General features: G+C 36.6%; 2 protein-coding genes and 1 non-coding gene across 4 annotated transcripts; 1 reads left to right on the top strand and 2 right to left on the bottom strand.

Annotated features, from left to right (window-relative positions):
• Positions 1-56: 56 nt before the first annotated feature.
• On the bottom strand, positions 57-4301 carry LOC113105548 (cysteine and glycine-rich protein 3-like). Its single transcript, XM_026266668.1, has 6 exons — positions 4171-4301; positions 2820-2951; positions 1576-1744; positions 1026-1155; positions 697-790; positions 57-296 (listed from the first exon to the last, which is right to left on the bottom strand). The coding sequence occupies exons 2-6, from the start codon at positions 2929-2931 to the stop codon at positions 223-225; spliced, it is 579 nt and encodes a 192-aa protein (XP_026122453.1). The 5' UTR covers positions 2932-2951; positions 4171-4301; the 3' UTR covers positions 57-222.
• Positions 4302-4915: 614 nt separating this feature from the next.
• Positions 4916-4988, top strand: trnar-ucg (transfer RNA arginine (anticodon UCG)). The gene has a single exon. It is a non-coding gene; the product is annotated as a tRNA-Arg (tRNA).
• A 680-nt stretch (positions 4989-5668) lies between these two features.
• Positions 5669-15278, bottom strand: LOC113105546 (transcription factor E2F8). 2 transcript variants are annotated; one of them, XM_026266666.1, is made up of 14 exons: positions 14987-15278; positions 13907-13997; positions 13215-13472; positions 12959-13115; positions 12563-12862; positions 11827-11988; positions 11462-11599; positions 11136-11339; positions 10227-10311; positions 9670-10141; positions 8761-9072; positions 8445-8580; positions 7711-8033; positions 5669-6476 (listed from the first exon to the last, which is right to left on the bottom strand). In XM_026266666.1, exons 2-14 carry the CDS (start codon positions 13988-13990, stop codon positions 6324-6326), a joined length of 2784 nt encoding a protein of 927 aa, XP_026122451.1. In that variant the 5' UTR covers positions 13991-13997; positions 14987-15278; the 3' UTR covers positions 5669-6323. The 2 variants fall into 2 exon arrangements, with proteins under 2 accessions (XP_026122451.1, XP_026122450.1); XM_026266665.1 differs by lacking the exon at positions 14987-15278 and adding an exon at positions 14079-14219.
• Between the last annotated feature and the right edge of the window lie 915 nt (positions 15279-16193).

Here is a 16193-nt window from a genome sequence, read left to right as displayed (position 1 = left end):
ATATAAAAAGTCTAAAAGTCTAGTTTTTTAAATGAGTCTCAAGGCTTACTAGCAAAAGCGGAATTATTGTTCAATTTTATTAATTTTGTTCCTGTGAGGCAAAGCAGAATTTTTACAATAATGAGAAAAATAGTCATTGTTGTACAGTGTGTAAAAAAAATCAGCTATTATTGACGTGCTGGGTGCAGTGAGAAAGTGCTGGATTGTGTTGGACTAAACTTGTCAATCATTCTCCTCAACCACACCCAGGTTCCCCAGGCCACGCCCCTTTGGACCGAAGTTTTTGGCATAGCAAACTGAAGAAAAAAAGAAAAATCTATTGTCAAATCTCAGTTCTGAAATATAAAGTATGTCATGGTTATTATTAAATTACTCTCAGGATAAAAAGTATGATAAAAGACGGTCACTGGGGCGATACCATCTAGAGGTAAATAAAGTACAAAGATGTACCTTTTAGCTGGTACCCTATAATACCACCCCAGTGACGGCAGTATTTTACAAACACTGTGGTATTTTATTTTGTTATTTTTTTAATGCAAATTTCTATGGAAGGCAATTTCTGCCATCTCAGAATTGTGGGAGATTGTTGCACAGTTGTGAGAAGTAAACTCAAAACAGCGTATCTATGGATTGGTTAAGTGATATTAATGAGATTGAGCTGGCAGAGATCGTGTGGTCTTATTTGATGGATTGTACCTTTACAATAGAGCTCTCCATCTTTATCCGTCACCGTGGTGGATTCCAGGCTCTTCCCACACAATAAACAGCGGAAGCAGGTTTTGTGCCAGGCCTGTTGGATCAGAACCAGTCACAGTCTGATAAATTACTACGGAGAAATGTGCTTTACACAGCGCTGACCTGTGACAGCAGCATATTGCAGAAGTGCTGAGAAGGGAACACATTCTCAAAATATGCTTATGTTTCTGTTTGAATGGTTTAATATTAATATATTTCATATTATATCAGAGTGAAATGTTTCAAAGCTCCGAGTCAGCTTCTTGCTTTAATTTTAGCTGTAGTTTTACCTTTCCAGCGCCCATGACTTTCTCTGCTGCATAAACGGCTTTAGAGCAGCGAGGACAGCGATCTGTGCTCCCAAACTTCTGTGCAAACTTTGGGTTTGAGTTAGCAGATGCAGGACGGGGAGCTTTGGACCTTAACATAAAACCAAAAGCATAAGATTCACAAAAAAACTCTTCTTCTAAATGCTAATTATTAAAGTGGTACTCTATCTTTAAAGGAATTGTTCACACAAAAATAAAAACTTGCTCAAATTAAATTAAAGTTCAAAATTTAGAATTAAATCACTTGATCGCCAAAAGATCCTCTGAAGTGAATGGGTGCCATGGTTTTTATCATCTGTTTAGGCTCTGATTCTGACGGCACCCATTCACTGCAGAGGATCCATTGGCGATCAAGTGATGTAATTCTAAATTTCTCCAAATTTGTTCTGATGAAGAAACAAACTCATCTACAACTCGGATGGTCTGAGGGTGAGCAGATTTTCAGCAAATTGACATTTTTAGGTGAACTGTTCCTTTAAGAATATATTTTAAAGATATTTCTGTGACATACTCTTGAGGCTGAAGTTCTTCATTATTGACGGGGTCAGAACTCAACGCTCCGGCACCCTGGCCGTACCCATAACCCTTTGGACCATATTTCTTGCCATAACAGGATTTGCAGTAAATTTCAGACTCGTGTGCTGCAACTGTAGTGCTGTCCAAACCTTTACGACAAGCCACTAGAGAACAGAAACACAACTGTTTTAAAATACGACTGTAAAGACACGTAAAATACACATAAACACACACAATTCAAACATTTGATATTAAAAGTAGTATCTTTGGTGCAAGGCTGCATTTATTTGATAAAAATGCAGTGAAAACAGTAATATTGTGAAACATTATTATTGTTTTGCAACATAAAATCTCTTGTTGAAGCTGTTGCGAGAGACAGAGGGAGCGTGATCTCGCAGCTCCTCCAGAAGCCTGTCGTCTCCTGTCTGCATTCGTCAGCTGCTGCACTTTCAGCCAGGACGGCTCAAGAGGCTCATGGGAGCTTGCATTTGTGTCTAATTTTGGGCTGGATGAACAAGAGGCTCTGAGAGACCAACGCATCCACAGCAGATGGAAATGGTGGCGACCTGGAGGGGTGTTTCTGTAACCAGTCTCAGACGATCACCACACTTTCTGGCTAACTCAGGCCTTTAAGAGTTAATGCTGCGCCTTTACTTGAAATAAATCGAAAAAATAAATACATTTCTAATTTACATTAAAATACTAAAACAAGAGACAATTGGGGGGAAACAAAACACATACACACAAAATAGCAATGACAAAATTGCAAATGAAAACAGAAAATTCAAAAATAAAATCTAATTAAAATATTTAAAAAAATTAAATCGTGATATTAATTATTACTCCATCCTAAAAATTATGCTATTGAACAAAACATTTGATAGTTAACTTAAAGGTATGTTTGGCAAACATACTAATGGTCCCAAGGGCCAAAGGATGCATGTGTTTGTAAGTTTTATGAACTTATTTTTATTTATTTGTTTTATTTTTTTTTGATTTGACATTTTCCATTTCTTCATCCCACTGGGTTTCATTGGTTATGAAGGGGTTTCTTTAGCAGCTAAAACTGCTCTATTCATACTGCTCTTATTTTTATTATTGGGTACCTGGTTACCTGAAAAACATGTCTGGTGATGTAATCTTAAAATATTTCAAACCCACGAGGAAAATCTTAAACTGTCCGAACTAGATCTTTCAGGGTAAGGTACCATTCAGTTTACTAATGCTTTGTGGACGTACTGCAGATGAAGCAGGTTTTGTGGAAGCTCCGGCTATTGCACTGGATCTCCTCGGCATGGTAAACCGTCTTCTCACAGGCCCCACACTTGGCTCCTCCTCCCCAGTTGGGCATCTTCAGCTCTGACTAAGTCCCTGACATTCACAAAGATGGAAAAAGAGACAATCAGTGCAAAACTCCCAGTGTTTAAAACATTAAGCTAATCTTTACCATTTGTTAAACACTGACAAAAGCTTCATTAATGTGGTACGTGACCGGTCAAATATAAAAATAGACGTATCCTATCTCAAAGTAATAGTCTCTTTCTATGTCATCTCTGTGAGCAGCACAATATCACCTCACTAGTGGGGAATGCAATGATAACGGTCCAGAAATAGGTCTTTTATTCGTGCCACTGCCAGCTTACAAGAAATGACTGCTCTGTTGTGTGACTACAATTCTGTTAAATCTGTTTCTAATATTTACATTACATTCATTTGGGTTTTTTAATGTTTTTGAAAGAATTCTCTTATCTTCTCCAAGAATGCATTTATTTGATGCAGTAAAAACATTAATATTGTGAAATATTATTACAATTTAAAATAACTTTTATATGTGCCTATATTTCCAAATGTATATTTTTTCCTGTGATGCAAAGCTGAATTTTCAGCATCATTCCTCTAGTCTTCAGTGTCACATGATCCTTCAGAAATCATTCTAATATGATGATTTGCTGCTCAATAAATGTTTGAAATCAATTGTGCTGCTTAATATTTCTGTGGAAAGTTTGACCATGATAGTTTTTCATAATCCTTTGATGAATAGAAAGCTTCCTTTTTTGAATGATAGTCGTTTCTTTCAAATAACAAAAGCCCATACTTTTGAATGGGAGTGTATCTTTATTAATCTCATATTGACATATTCTACTTTGTACGAAGGTAAGGTTTAGTAATGTCATGACTATTGAATCAATATTAATTAATAACTCTTTCACATAACAGACAATAACATTAACTTTCATTAAAAAGTCATTAACAGAGCTTATACAGGTATGTAACAGATACTCATTTAATGTACATTCAAATGTAAATATATTTGTTACATGATCTAACTGAATGCATTATTATTACCAGTTTTTTTTATTTATTATGAATTATTATATGGTGTAATTTCATATTTATTGATGAAAGTCATAAGAGTTATTATTACTCAAATAAAACCTGACAAATTCTTCGAAAATCTATTTTTTTTTTTACAATAGATCTCATACCCAATGAATATTCTTTTTATGCTAAATATTTATGATTACATTACAGCACAAATGTTGAAGCCATGAGTAAACATAAAAAATGCAAATGTTTAAATTCTACTTACACGGGTTATATAAGAAATCTTTTTTCCTGGAAATGATGCTTTCACCTCTTGTCGAGCTCAGGGTCCTGATGATGTCCATTTCTGACCCTCTTTGGCGGGTCTTTATATACTTGGCATCCACACACACAAACACACACACACACACACACACGCGCGCGCGCGCACACGCACACGCACACACACATAATTTCAAGAGGACCAGGAGGCCGTGCTGACATTTCAAACTAGTCCATCCTCCTAAATTAACTGCTGACAAAACACAGATGCAATACAGAGGCCTTCTCCAGTCCTGAGCTCAGATATTCTACAAGCTCTGCAACATTTGTTCAGCGCTTTAAAGGCTTGAATGCTCAACTCAGTTTAACAACTGCCTTTGAACCGTTAACCGTTTCTCTGCCTAATTACAGTTATTTTATGCTTTGGATGATCATTCAAAAGAACAGTCTGCGCTTTACAGACATAATTTCTATAACTACTCTGTATCTGATGCCGCACATTGGACATAGACTAACTGTTTATAATTATTTATCTGTCATTTAATTTAACCTAATTCAATTGTCTTTTTTCTTTCTTTCTTGTTTTTATTCAGTGGAATATGAATGGCAATATTAGCCAAAATTACGGAATCCGGATATGCTTTTTGTCATACAATGCGCTATATTCCAAGTCTTCAATAGCTATAAAAGACACGTAATGGAGTCCCACTGATTAACTGCACTGAATAAACATCAACAGTTCATCAACCGGCCTCGTGGCCTAATGGATAAGGCGTCTGACTTCGAATCAGAAGATTGCAGGTTCGAGTCCTGCCGGGGTCGTATCTTTAGGTTCATTATGTCATTATATAACGACAAGTAAATCTAGAAAAGCAAACTACTTCACTGCACAGTTTAGCGCCAAAACACATCTAACGCAGCTGAAGACTTTCACATTGATTGTCCAAGATTGGCAAAACATTAGACAGCTGTGTTGAAGCAGGACTAGACCTGAAATCTGCAGGCAGCTGGATTTCTAGGAGCAGTTGTCCCTGATGGTGATGTAAAAAACTACCCCTTGACTTTATATTTATATTTTTTCCATTTGATATACTCTTTTCTCTCTGAAAGGTATTTTACATCGACTTACATTTTAAAGTTTAACTTACTTTAGAATTTAACGTAAGGTGCAATATTCTTCAATAATAATTTAAGAGTAATTTTTATTTCAAATTATTAAATGGATGCCACCTTATTAGAATGATAAAGCCCTCTCTACCTGATACTTTATTTTCAACTTTTTGATTAGATCCTTAATTTTTATTGAAAATAAATGCTTTTCTGATGTGATTTGAAATGTGAAAGTTTAAATACGAAAAAGCAAGGAGCTTTAAGAACTTTGGATTCAATGAAATATACTGATTCACTAATATGAATCATTACTTTAAGACATTCATAAAGAAATTTCAGCAATAAAATAGTGAAAGGCATTTCCCCAACATTTAAATAAAGACAAGATTGGAGCACATTCATTTATCTTTATTACATATAAATCAGATTGTAAAGGCAGTTCAAATAAATGATGTGCTGATAGTAATATTACTAGATTTCATTAACATAAAATACATCTACAATATTTAATAACACCCTTAATCTAACATTCTCCCATATTAATACATCTTAACACAATGCCAAGTTATAGCAATGTAATATACTGTGGTACTTAAACACTTTAAGGCGAAGCCATTCACAACAATAAAAAAATACAATAAAAAAAAAATCATACAATCAATTTGCCAATTCCTACAATCCCTGAAATTAGATTTCCTGTTGACATTTCATACAACATTTGACAGTTTTTGCTCATTCTTCCTTTTTTTAACCCTAAATTTACAGCATATTTAAAGAAAACCCTTTATTTTGCAAATAAACCCTAAACTGTCTTGGTCAATAGCATAGCACCATGTTTGCCGAATGGCTTTCCTCAAGAGCCTCAGCAGGAAAAAGCATCAAGCACCACAGACTAATGTAAAGTTAATGCAGACCCTACAGTAAAGTAACGATATAAAAAGAGGAAAACATAAAAAAACACACACTCAAAGACAAATAACAAGCACACACAATGGCTCACACAGAACAGTGGTTTTTAGCAGCGTAAGGACTGCAGGTGTGAAGGTCTTAGCTGTCCTCTGGACTCACATCAAGCTTTCTCTGAGGGATGTAGATGTTTCTGGGAGCCGTGGTGTTGGTCACAGTAGAGAAGGAGACGGGCGTGTGGAAGAAACTCTGCTGGAGGTGTTGACAGGCCCCTTTAGGTGTGGTTACCAAAGGCTGCAGGAGAGAGAGTAAATATGCAAATTACTGTTTTAAATAACAAAGGACTAGTCACACAAACCCAGGGAGCCTCCTAGAAAAATGAAAATTACACTATTGTACAAAAGTGTGGAGTCTGTAAGATTTTATTTAGAGTCTTATGCTCACCAAGGCTGCATTTATTTGATCAGACATCCAGTAAAAACAGTAATATTGTGAAATGCTATTAAAATTTTGAGTTACTATTTTTTTTTATTTTAATATATTTTCAAATAAAGTTTATTCCTGTGATACAAAGCTGAATTTTCAGCATCATTCCTCTTCAGTGTCTTCAGTGTCACATGATCCTTCAGAAATCATTCTAATAAGCCAAATTTCTACTCAAAAATGTTTCTAATTATTATGAAGGTTGCTGCTAAAAGTGTTAGTTCACCCAAAAATTTTAATTAGCTCATAAATTACTCACCCTCAAGTCATTCTAGGTGTATATAACTTTTGTCTTTCAGACGAATCCAGTCGGAGTTATATTAAAAACAGTTTTTGATCTTTCAAGCTGTTTAATGGCCCTCAGCGGGTGTTACAAAAGAAGTGAAATAAAAAACCACTTTAATGACACCTTTTTTATGGATGGGTGCTTTTTTTATTTTACTTCTTTTGTAACACCTGCTGAGTGCTATTAAACAGCTTGCAAGATCAAAGACAGTTTTTTAAGTAATTTTGATTAATAGAAAATTCAAAGGAAAGAAATACAAAATATGAAAATTAAAAAAATCATACTGACACCAAACATTTGAACGGTAGTGTAGGCCAAACAAAAGTTTCGTTTTCAAGTAATTAGGAAAACTAGCTTTAATGTGACTTGAATGGGCATATACTACACACATAATAAAAAAAATTTATTTATATTTTTAAAAATCCTTGATTTTTTGTTATTTAACAAGACTGGTGTTTTTAAGAATTTGAAGACAAAAAATATTTTAATTGACTTTTTTCTATTCCAGGTTTCCTAAAAACATAGTTTAGAACAACAGTTAACTATTTTGTCGAATGAAAATTATACTATTTTATTTACAAAAATTATAACATTAATTATTATGGTAAAAAAAGTCATAATAATGTATTATGATTTCACTTACACTATGTAAACCTAGATTATCATTATAATTTTTTTTTTACAAAAGTGTATTACTGACTGTATATTGTCCCTTATGCTTGACTTTCCCATATTTTTTCATAGCTGCCGTGGCTGTACCTGTGGTATACTGATGAGTGTTACGGGCTGGCCGTTTATGGAGGCCGGCTGCAGAGCTTGAGCAGGTGAGATGGGCTTCACAAAGATCATGCTCTGTGGAGGGAGCCCCGGGTGGGGAGATGGAAGTGTGCTGGTCTGCTCAGGAGTGGAGCTTGGTGTGCTGGTGCCGGGGATAAGGCCCAGGTTCTGTAAGGTGAAGTTGAGAATGGCAGGACTGGGGCTGTGGATGCGATGCCCTTGAGAAGGGAAGGGAGAGAGAGACGGTATCCGGTGGAGAGGGAGCCGGGTGGGGGTGACTTCTTGAGGAAGAGGATGTCTGGAACCTGGAAAGAACAGATACATCAGTGATTGTTCAATTCATTACATGCATGTTTAACTGTTTTTCACTATAAACACATGAATAGTGCTCAGGAATTGGCATATTTCACTAATTAGCATTTTCGTGGTTTATGCAGACACAATAATGTTATCATTTTAAAAAACTTGCACTATGAAGCACCATTTTCTAATACAGTTAACATATAATGAACAGCAACCATGCATAAAAAGTTAAGTTTTCAGTTTTCAAAATTTACACACAAATCAAATCTAACAACTAAATTGTACTCTACCTAAAAATCAATATTTGATCAAATGAATATAATTGGAAAGTATAGCTAGAAAAAAAGCATTCATGCATCCTTCATCCATAGTAAATATACAGATTTTTGGTATAACCTTGGGTTTTGGCATACCTGCAGTTGGGGTGTGATAGACGTTGTATGTTGGTGTGGAGGCTCTGGAGCTTTCTCCAGTGGAGTATTGTGGATCTCTGAAGTTCACAATAGACTGCTGGGAGATCGGAATCAAAAAACCTGCGGGGATCAAAGTCTGACACAAAAATAGAAGTTAGAGTTAAGGCTGAAACTCATGTAAAAAAAAATTAAATTAAATTAAACACCTAAAAACTATTTGAATCATTCCAACATGAGGAATATTGAGGATCAGACAGACAAGGTGCACATGTGTAGTATTCCTACACACATTAAGTGTAGTAAATAGTAGTTCTACCTCTGCATGTATGGGTCCAGAGGGCAGCACCATGTCCTGAACGCTTAGCTTCTGGGCCTGTGATGGTGGTGGTCTGACAGGCGTCAGTCCGGCCTCACTGTCTGAGGTCTGAACCTTCTCCTTCTCCTCCAGGAAGGTCTCCACACTGTGCTCCAGAGGCGCTGTGCTGGTGATTAGTGAGGCAGGCTGGCTCTCAGAGGGTTTGGGGAACTCCAGGTGCAGGGCTCTTGGGGAAGGCCGGCTGGAGGCAAAAGAGCCTCTGTGAGCCTTTAGACGAGCTTGCAGAATCTCACACAGCTTTGGTGAATCACTCTTTAAAGGAAACACACCAGAGGGTTAAAACTGTTACTCCATGTACTGTAAGCACATTAACTGCAGATACTGAGCAATTCATTTAAGACAATTCAGACTAGTTCAAACATTTCATTTACATATATTTAGTTTAATATGTCTGTAACAACTGTTCTTTTTCTTCTTATTATATTTACCTACACACTTTTACTAACTATTTTAAAACGCGAGAAATATGTGATCTATTTTTGATTAAAATATATATATATATATATATATATATATATATATATAGTTTTTCAAATGAGTTTCATAGATATGGTAATTCATTGAATTGTTTGGATTATAAAATATAAATATGAGAATCAAATGTTAAACAAATATTAGCAAATATTTAAAATGTAAAATTGTTAATGCAAAACTATCCTGAATGTTTTAGCTGAATGCATGTTTTATTTATTTGCACATTTAATTAAATGTAAAAAAAAAAAATGCAATCATCTAAAACACAATTTTGTAATATAACAATAAGTAAACATTGGTTCTGAATTTTTTTTTTACCTATATAATCTATATATCCACAATTTACCATGCCGTATATTCTTCACATAACCTCACCTTTGGCTCTATCCGCTGCAGTTTAGATGGACTTCCTGCTAAGCTCTTTTCTCCACACGCTCGTTTAAGGGTTGAAGGACTTGTCGGCTCTTTTCCGTGTGATGATGGTTGGTTGGTTTGATTACTGCTTGCTGTGGCAGCTGGTGATGTCTTTGTGTTTGCATTTCCTGGGCTCTCAAATGTCATTGAACGCACTGCTAGGCTAGTGGGCTGTGGTCTGAGAGAAGTGGGGTGCATGTAAACAGCATATGTCCCGCCTGCCTGCTGCTGGGGTATCAGAACCGGGATGACCGGGGAGCACTTGCTAGAAAGGTAAGGAATCGCCCCTGTGGGAAGAACTGGGATCTGCATTCGCAAAGGCCCATGAGACTGATGATTGCTAGCAGACGTGGATTCAGGTGATTCGGACACTTGTGAAGTGCTTCCATTCAGAGCATCTGTCACCTCATTCTTAGACTGAACCCGATGGCCCCTGGAAGACAAATCATAGGTGTTATATCCAAAATGAGTGGTTCATTGTCTTTTTTTGTTCGAAGGAACACAAAAAGTTTACTTACGTTGATTGTTCATCTAGTTGCTTTTTGCAGATAGCAGCCAGGTGAGCCATTTTGTTTGTGTAGAACTCACCGTTTGCAGATTCACCTATAAAATAAAACGGGACATTAGTTTTAGTAGTATTTTTTGCTAAATTTGCGTTCAAAAGTTCAAAGAAATCTCAATATGCTAAATTCATTAGAAAGCATTTATTTTATCAAACATACAGTAAAAACTGAAATATTATCACCATTTCAAATAACTGCTTTGTATTTTAATATGTTTCTGAAAGTATCATTTATTCTTGTGATGGCAAAGAATTTTCAGCAATTACTCCAGTCTTCAACTTGACATATTCACATATTCTATGTCAGGCTTTAAATTGCAAGCAACACAAAGTGCCCCAAAGATCATTTTGTTTGTGTATGTCAGATTTCAAAAAGGCAGTTTCAAGCTGGAAGGCAGAAGTGAAGCTGGTACTATTAATAACGACTATCCTAAAGTATAAAAAGCATCGTCAGAATAGTCCATCTGCCATCAGTGATTCAACCATAACTTTATGGTGCAATGAGAATACTTCTTGTATGTATGCGAATAAAACAAAAAAGGAGACTCGTCGTTTCATAACATTACGGTTGGACTATTGGCAGATGGACTATTCTGATGATGTTTCATACTTTTCTGGGCCTTGACACTGTTGTTTACTTGGCAGTCAATGGGACAGTCACAAGCCTCCCGGTTTTCATCCAAAATATCTTAAATTGTGTTCCGAAAATGAACAAGGTTTGGGACTGGAACGACATGGGGGTAAGTGATTAATGACAAAATTTTCATTTTGGGGTGGAGTAATCCCTTCAAAGTAGAAAACCCCCACAGAAAACAAGATCATTAGTTGGTTGCTTTCTTATGATGAAAAAACTGTTATGGCTCACCTGTCATTTTAACTGGACTAGAAGGAGCAGAGTTGATTTTTCTGCGGTCATCTTGTATGCTCTTGACCAGCTTGACTAAGGAATGATGTCGAGTAAAACCTCGCTTTGTTCCGGGTGAGGAAAAGAGATTTTTGGCACAGTTGTCAACAGAGGAACGGGACTCCAGAGGCCGTGATGCTGCTGTTGAAGTTGAGGTCCCCAGATCTATAAAACAAACACAAGCAATAATAACAGATGATATAAGAAGTGAGCAATACACAGACAGCTTAAAATAAACATGATATATAGGATTATGAGCGATTTCCTGTGAAATATGCTAGACTTACCCTTTGGAGATGGCAAGTCTTCTGGCCCAGTCCACTTGAAAGCAGGCTTTCTTCCTCTATCTTCAGTCACATGCACTTTCTTTATCAGCTCTAGGCTGCTCAAAACATTTGCAATGTCATAAAGTCTGCGGATCTTAGCTGCCAACAAAAAAGAGAGCATAGAAAAGAGATAATTAATTCCACCTTCACTGAGCAGACAGTTAAAATTATTATTTTTTAAGCAGGTTTTACTGGATGAGCACACTTGATAATGCACTTTTTGCAAGATTCCTATCTGTCCGCTGAAATGGAAAACATATGTGCCATCCACTTTAATAATGATTCACAGTGCTTTTTATACACATGATGAGAACAGAAGCACTCACTTTTAAACTTGTTTTTGTCCTGATCCACAACGTGATCTTCACCGATGAGGATCTTGGCAGCTATTTCGAGACTGACCACAGGAGGGCTGGACACCAGGAACAACATGACGAACTTCTGACTCATCACTCTCAGAGATTTGTCTTTACGACTGCTGGCCGAAGCTGCAGATTAAAACAATGGGTCTTAGTTAAATCTGCGTACAAATGTTTCCGGAACAAATCATGATTCACCAACAACTTTTGTACTAAAATATATTCTACATTTACAAAAATAAATAACGCAGGAACAACTGAAATCCCATATACTACTGTTAGGATTAACTTTCATACATGAATATTTCATGATATTCAGGGATCAATAATTGAGGCTGTATTATACAGAATGACCTGCAAGGTTTCTCTGCATAAAAATACATTTTTAAGTTTTTTTTTATCATCTGACATCCACTGCAGTTATATTTCAAAGTTACTTATAATGCAATTAACAAAAAAGCATGTTTTTTTTCTCTTTCAAGAATGTTTCCCCCCAGACTTGAACCAAAACTCTATAACATTAGAATGAAATTGAGAAATAGTTTTTGTTTATGCACATTTTTTCATGAGAATTTCTTCTGTTTTACAAATACCAAATGATCGCGCGACACATTTAATAATAAATGAAACCTAACGTCCTTCTATTAGGCATACATAAAATAAAACAGTATTGCCTTAAGCAGATGGTCGTACATTATGTTACCTGCTTTAGGATCTGCTCCCGAAAGCTCTGCTCCATCCATATCAAAACCTGATGTTTCTTCATTCTCCTTCTCCTCTCCGTCCGAGTCAAACTCTCTCTCTTCTCGCTCTAGGCTTCTATGACGGATCTGCTGCATCAGCTGGTCGTAGCGGTTCTCTCTGCCGGCCCGTTTCAGCATGGCGAGTGTCTGTGCAAGTTTCACTCGGCCATGCCACGTGTAGCGGTTCTTAGCAAGTCGGCTGACCATGTTTAGGCTCTCGAGAACGTTCATGATGTCGTAGATGCGACGCCGCTCCACATCTGAGAGGTTAGTGAGAATGGAAGCGATCAGGATTGATGAAACACATGATCTGGTGACTGAAATAAGAAGTGTTGTTTGACCATTGAGCAACTTACTCAGCTCTGTCGCCACATCGTCGAGGCTGATGTCGTTGTTTAACGCAGGATTGGGGTAGTTCGGGTACCTTGCGAGAAATTTGTAACACAGCAAACCCAGGCTTTTGTCTTTACGGCTTGTCTGGAGCTTTTCTACTTCTTCCCCTTGTTCAGGCTCCTGCGTGGCACAACAATAGAAAAACACACACATATATATAAATTTTTACTTTGGCAATACAGACAGTAAATCTACAAATAGTGGGAGATGCATACATACCTCTATTGATACCTGGGAGTTTTCCGATTCGCCGCTGTCTACGGCTCGCTCTTTCTCGCGGTTGCGAATCTCAGGACTGGCCGCACTGATGAGCATCTTCAGGTTGGAGGTCGGTGTCCAGGGATCGCTTGACGGTGCCTCGAGGCCCTTAGTAGGTGTAGTCAGGGGCCCCATGTTCTTATGGCTCTCCAGTAACGCAGCTTCTGAAGCCTTACTCAAGTTTTTTAGTGGTGTTTGTGGCTCCACAAAAACATGCCCCTATTTGATAGAGAAAAAAAACATTAGGTCTTATTGATCACGATCATGCTGTTTTTCAAGAAATGCTTCTAGAGCAGTTCCCTAAACCTTTTACTACAAAATCTGGCCAAAAGCCAAAGTAATTGTTCTATTATATCCAACTATATCATATCAAGACATTTCAATTATTTAAATTTCAATCCGAAAATTAAAAATGTTAACGCAGAAAGATAAATTACTAATAATGATATGCTTCAGAGGTTTATTTTTTCCTTCCTATTATTTCCTTCTCTTGTGATATATGACAAGACAAATCAAAGGTCAACACAGACCAACTTTGTCCTGGAGGCCCTTGTTTGGGAGTGTTTGCTCTAGTGCATGACAAGTTAACTTTATAGATTCCTCACACAGAATCACTCTTTTGTGAATTTGAAGCCACAATATTTATAACTGACCTTGTCATTTTCTGATCTTTCCTTGAACGGACTTCTTAAAGGTGTCCTGGTTAGCTTTTGACCTTCTGATAATGTACTGGACATTTTCCACCTAAAGAAAAGAACACACGACTCGACGTTAAAATAATCAACGTTCACTTAATATTATTTACATTTCATAAAGCAGTCCTACCGTTTCTTTACAGCATTATACATTCTTGGAGACAACATTTTGAATACTAGTCCGGGTATAACGTTTAGTAATTTCTTGCCGAGCTAAAATAGGTTTTTTAAACTTAACAGATGTTAATCAATGTGCATATATTAAAAATTATTATGATTTAAAATTAGTGTTTTGTTTTTTGCGCTTAGCAATAACTGACAAGCGTTCCATCGAATGGGCACGGAGAACTTGTACGAAGACACGCCCCCAACTGACAGCAGCAAATAAGTGCGGCGCGGAGAGGCGGGACTTTACTCGTCCCGCGCGCCTCCACACTTTTGAAATCTTGGCGCGGAATCTCGCCGATTGCAAAAGATTTAATCCGGAAGTTATTAACTTTAATACAATTTAAGAGAATTTGTTTAGCTGCCCGATGCTCGTACGACTTGGATAACTCAAACAATCTATGTAAACTGTTAAACAGTTTTTAAAACTACCAGTATAACGTTACCAGCAGAGTTGACGTAGCGAATAACTTAGCCGCTTACGTGCTGTATAATACGTTTATGTAGTATAAAGTGCATAATTATCGCCCAGGAACTAATTATATAAATATACGTACGAACTACGATCAAGACTGTAGTCATGTTGACTACTAAACTATCGGTTTCACAGTTAGCGCGGGTTCAAACCTACCAAGAGCCGCCAGTCTGGCTTGTGTCCTAAATGTATGATATTGAATGAAATTAACGTACGTATTATATTATAAGGACAAATATGATCCGTTTATGAACTAAAGCGGATATGTTAAGCCAAAACAAGCCCGAAACCAGCTAACTTAGCCCGCAAGCTTACAGCCAGCCACATAACATTACACCTCTGTCCAGTCTACATAGTGCAAAACTATGAAAACAAGATAAAATATAAAAGCTACTCACCCAAAAAGAGAAATATAACGTTACCACTTTCACATACTACTCGACATCCCATAAATCCGTAGTAAATACAGTACAGGTTGGTATTTAACGTTCCTTATACAGTTCCAGGTCTCTAATAATAACGTTACCGGATCCAACGCTTCTGTAAATTAACACTTAGTCGTATTAAAGTAACCGAAAGAAAAAACAAAACCGCTTTTGATGCATAGCTGAGGATAAGTTTTATGTGGCTGTTTCCTAGCGAGTAAAAAAGTTTATTTGATCAATCTGACCATTTGTCCCGCCTAGATACTGGACACAGCGCCAACAGTCCGCCCCGCCTCCGCTCGCCTCTCCGCCAATCACAGCGGAGGAACCAGACTGGGGCGGAGTCAGACTTCCGCTGTTGCGACCACACCAGGTCACGGGGGTGAAACCCAAAACTTCAGTGAACCATGCTGTTGCGTGGTCCAAGACACGTCACAGTAAAACAGCAGTTTATCGACTTCCTTATTTCAGAAGAAGAAAATGTGTTTTGACAGGGATTTGGTTTGACTGAAAGTTTATTAGATGTATTCTATATACAAAAGTCATGTAAATTATAGCCTAATAAAATGAGATGTTTTGAGCTCTTAAAAACACCCAATGTGTATACATTGGCGCTCTTTTCATGTTTGTGAAAGAATATTCTTATGCTCACCAAGTCTGTATTTTTTTTTTTTTTAAAACGCAGTCAAAAAAAATATTATTACGATCGAAAAGTTTTCTATTTGATTGTATTTTAACATTTAATGTAAAGCTGAATTTCCCCAGTCTTCAGTGTCACATTTTAATATGCTGATTTGGTCCTCAAGAATGTATGTACTGTATGTATGTATTTGTTTATATTTAAAGCACAATAAGCTCCAAGATTATTTGATAAAAAAAAAACTCAAAAGAACATTTATTTGAAATATAAATTTTCTGTTATAATATAATATTGTCACATTTAACCAATTTAACCCATCCTTGCTCAATGCTTTATTTTTATTTATTTTAATAATTTATCTTACATACCCCAAACTTTTTAATGCTGAGTATATTATGGTTTCCATACAAAATGTACTGTATAGCCGCTCAACTGTTTTCAACTTTGATGATGATAAATGTTTTTGGGCATCAAATCAGCACATTAGAATGATTTCTGAGGCATCATGTGAATAATAATAAAAGCTTAAACATTAACTTG

The sequence above is a fragment of the Carassius auratus genome, chromosome 7 (genome assembly GCF_003368295.1).
Source record: "Carassius auratus strain Wakin chromosome 7, ASM336829v1, whole genome shotgun sequence".
Lineage (NCBI taxonomy): Eukaryota > Metazoa > Chordata > Actinopteri > Cypriniformes > Cyprinidae > Carassius > Carassius auratus.
Note: the sequence above shows the minus strand (reverse complement) of the source record. Positions and strands in the feature narration are given on the sequence as shown.

What these genes read in the sequence shown, in the direction of transcription:
- LOC113105548 (XM_026266668.1), bottom strand. Translation starts at nt 2,931, where the DNA reads ATGCCCAACTGGGGAGGAGGAGCCAAGTGTGGGGCCTGTGAGAAGACG. An exon ending in CAAAACCTGCTTCATCTGCA is followed by an intron (nt 1,745 to 2,819) that starts GTACGTCCACAA and finishes TCTGTTCTCTAG; the next exon opens with TGGCTTGTCGTAAAGGTTTG. An exon ending in TGGAGAGCTCTATTGTAAAG is followed by an intron (nt 297 to 696) that starts GTACAATCCATC and finishes TTTTTTCTTCAG; the next exon opens with TTTGCTATGCCAAAAACTTC.
- LOC113105546 (XM_026266665.1), bottom strand. Translation starts at nt 14,116, where the DNA reads ATGTTGTCTCCAAGAATGTATAATGCTGTAAAGAAACG. An exon ending in GGACAAAAACAAGTTTAAAA is followed by an intron (nt 11,600 to 11,826) that starts GTGAGTGCTTCT and finishes TTTTGTTGGCAG; the next exon opens with CTAAGATCCGCAGACTTTAT. An exon ending in CACTCATCAGTATACCACAG is followed by an intron (nt 6,477 to 7,710) that starts GTACAGCCACGG and finishes TCTCTCCTGCAG; the next exon opens with CCTTTGGTAACCACACCTAA.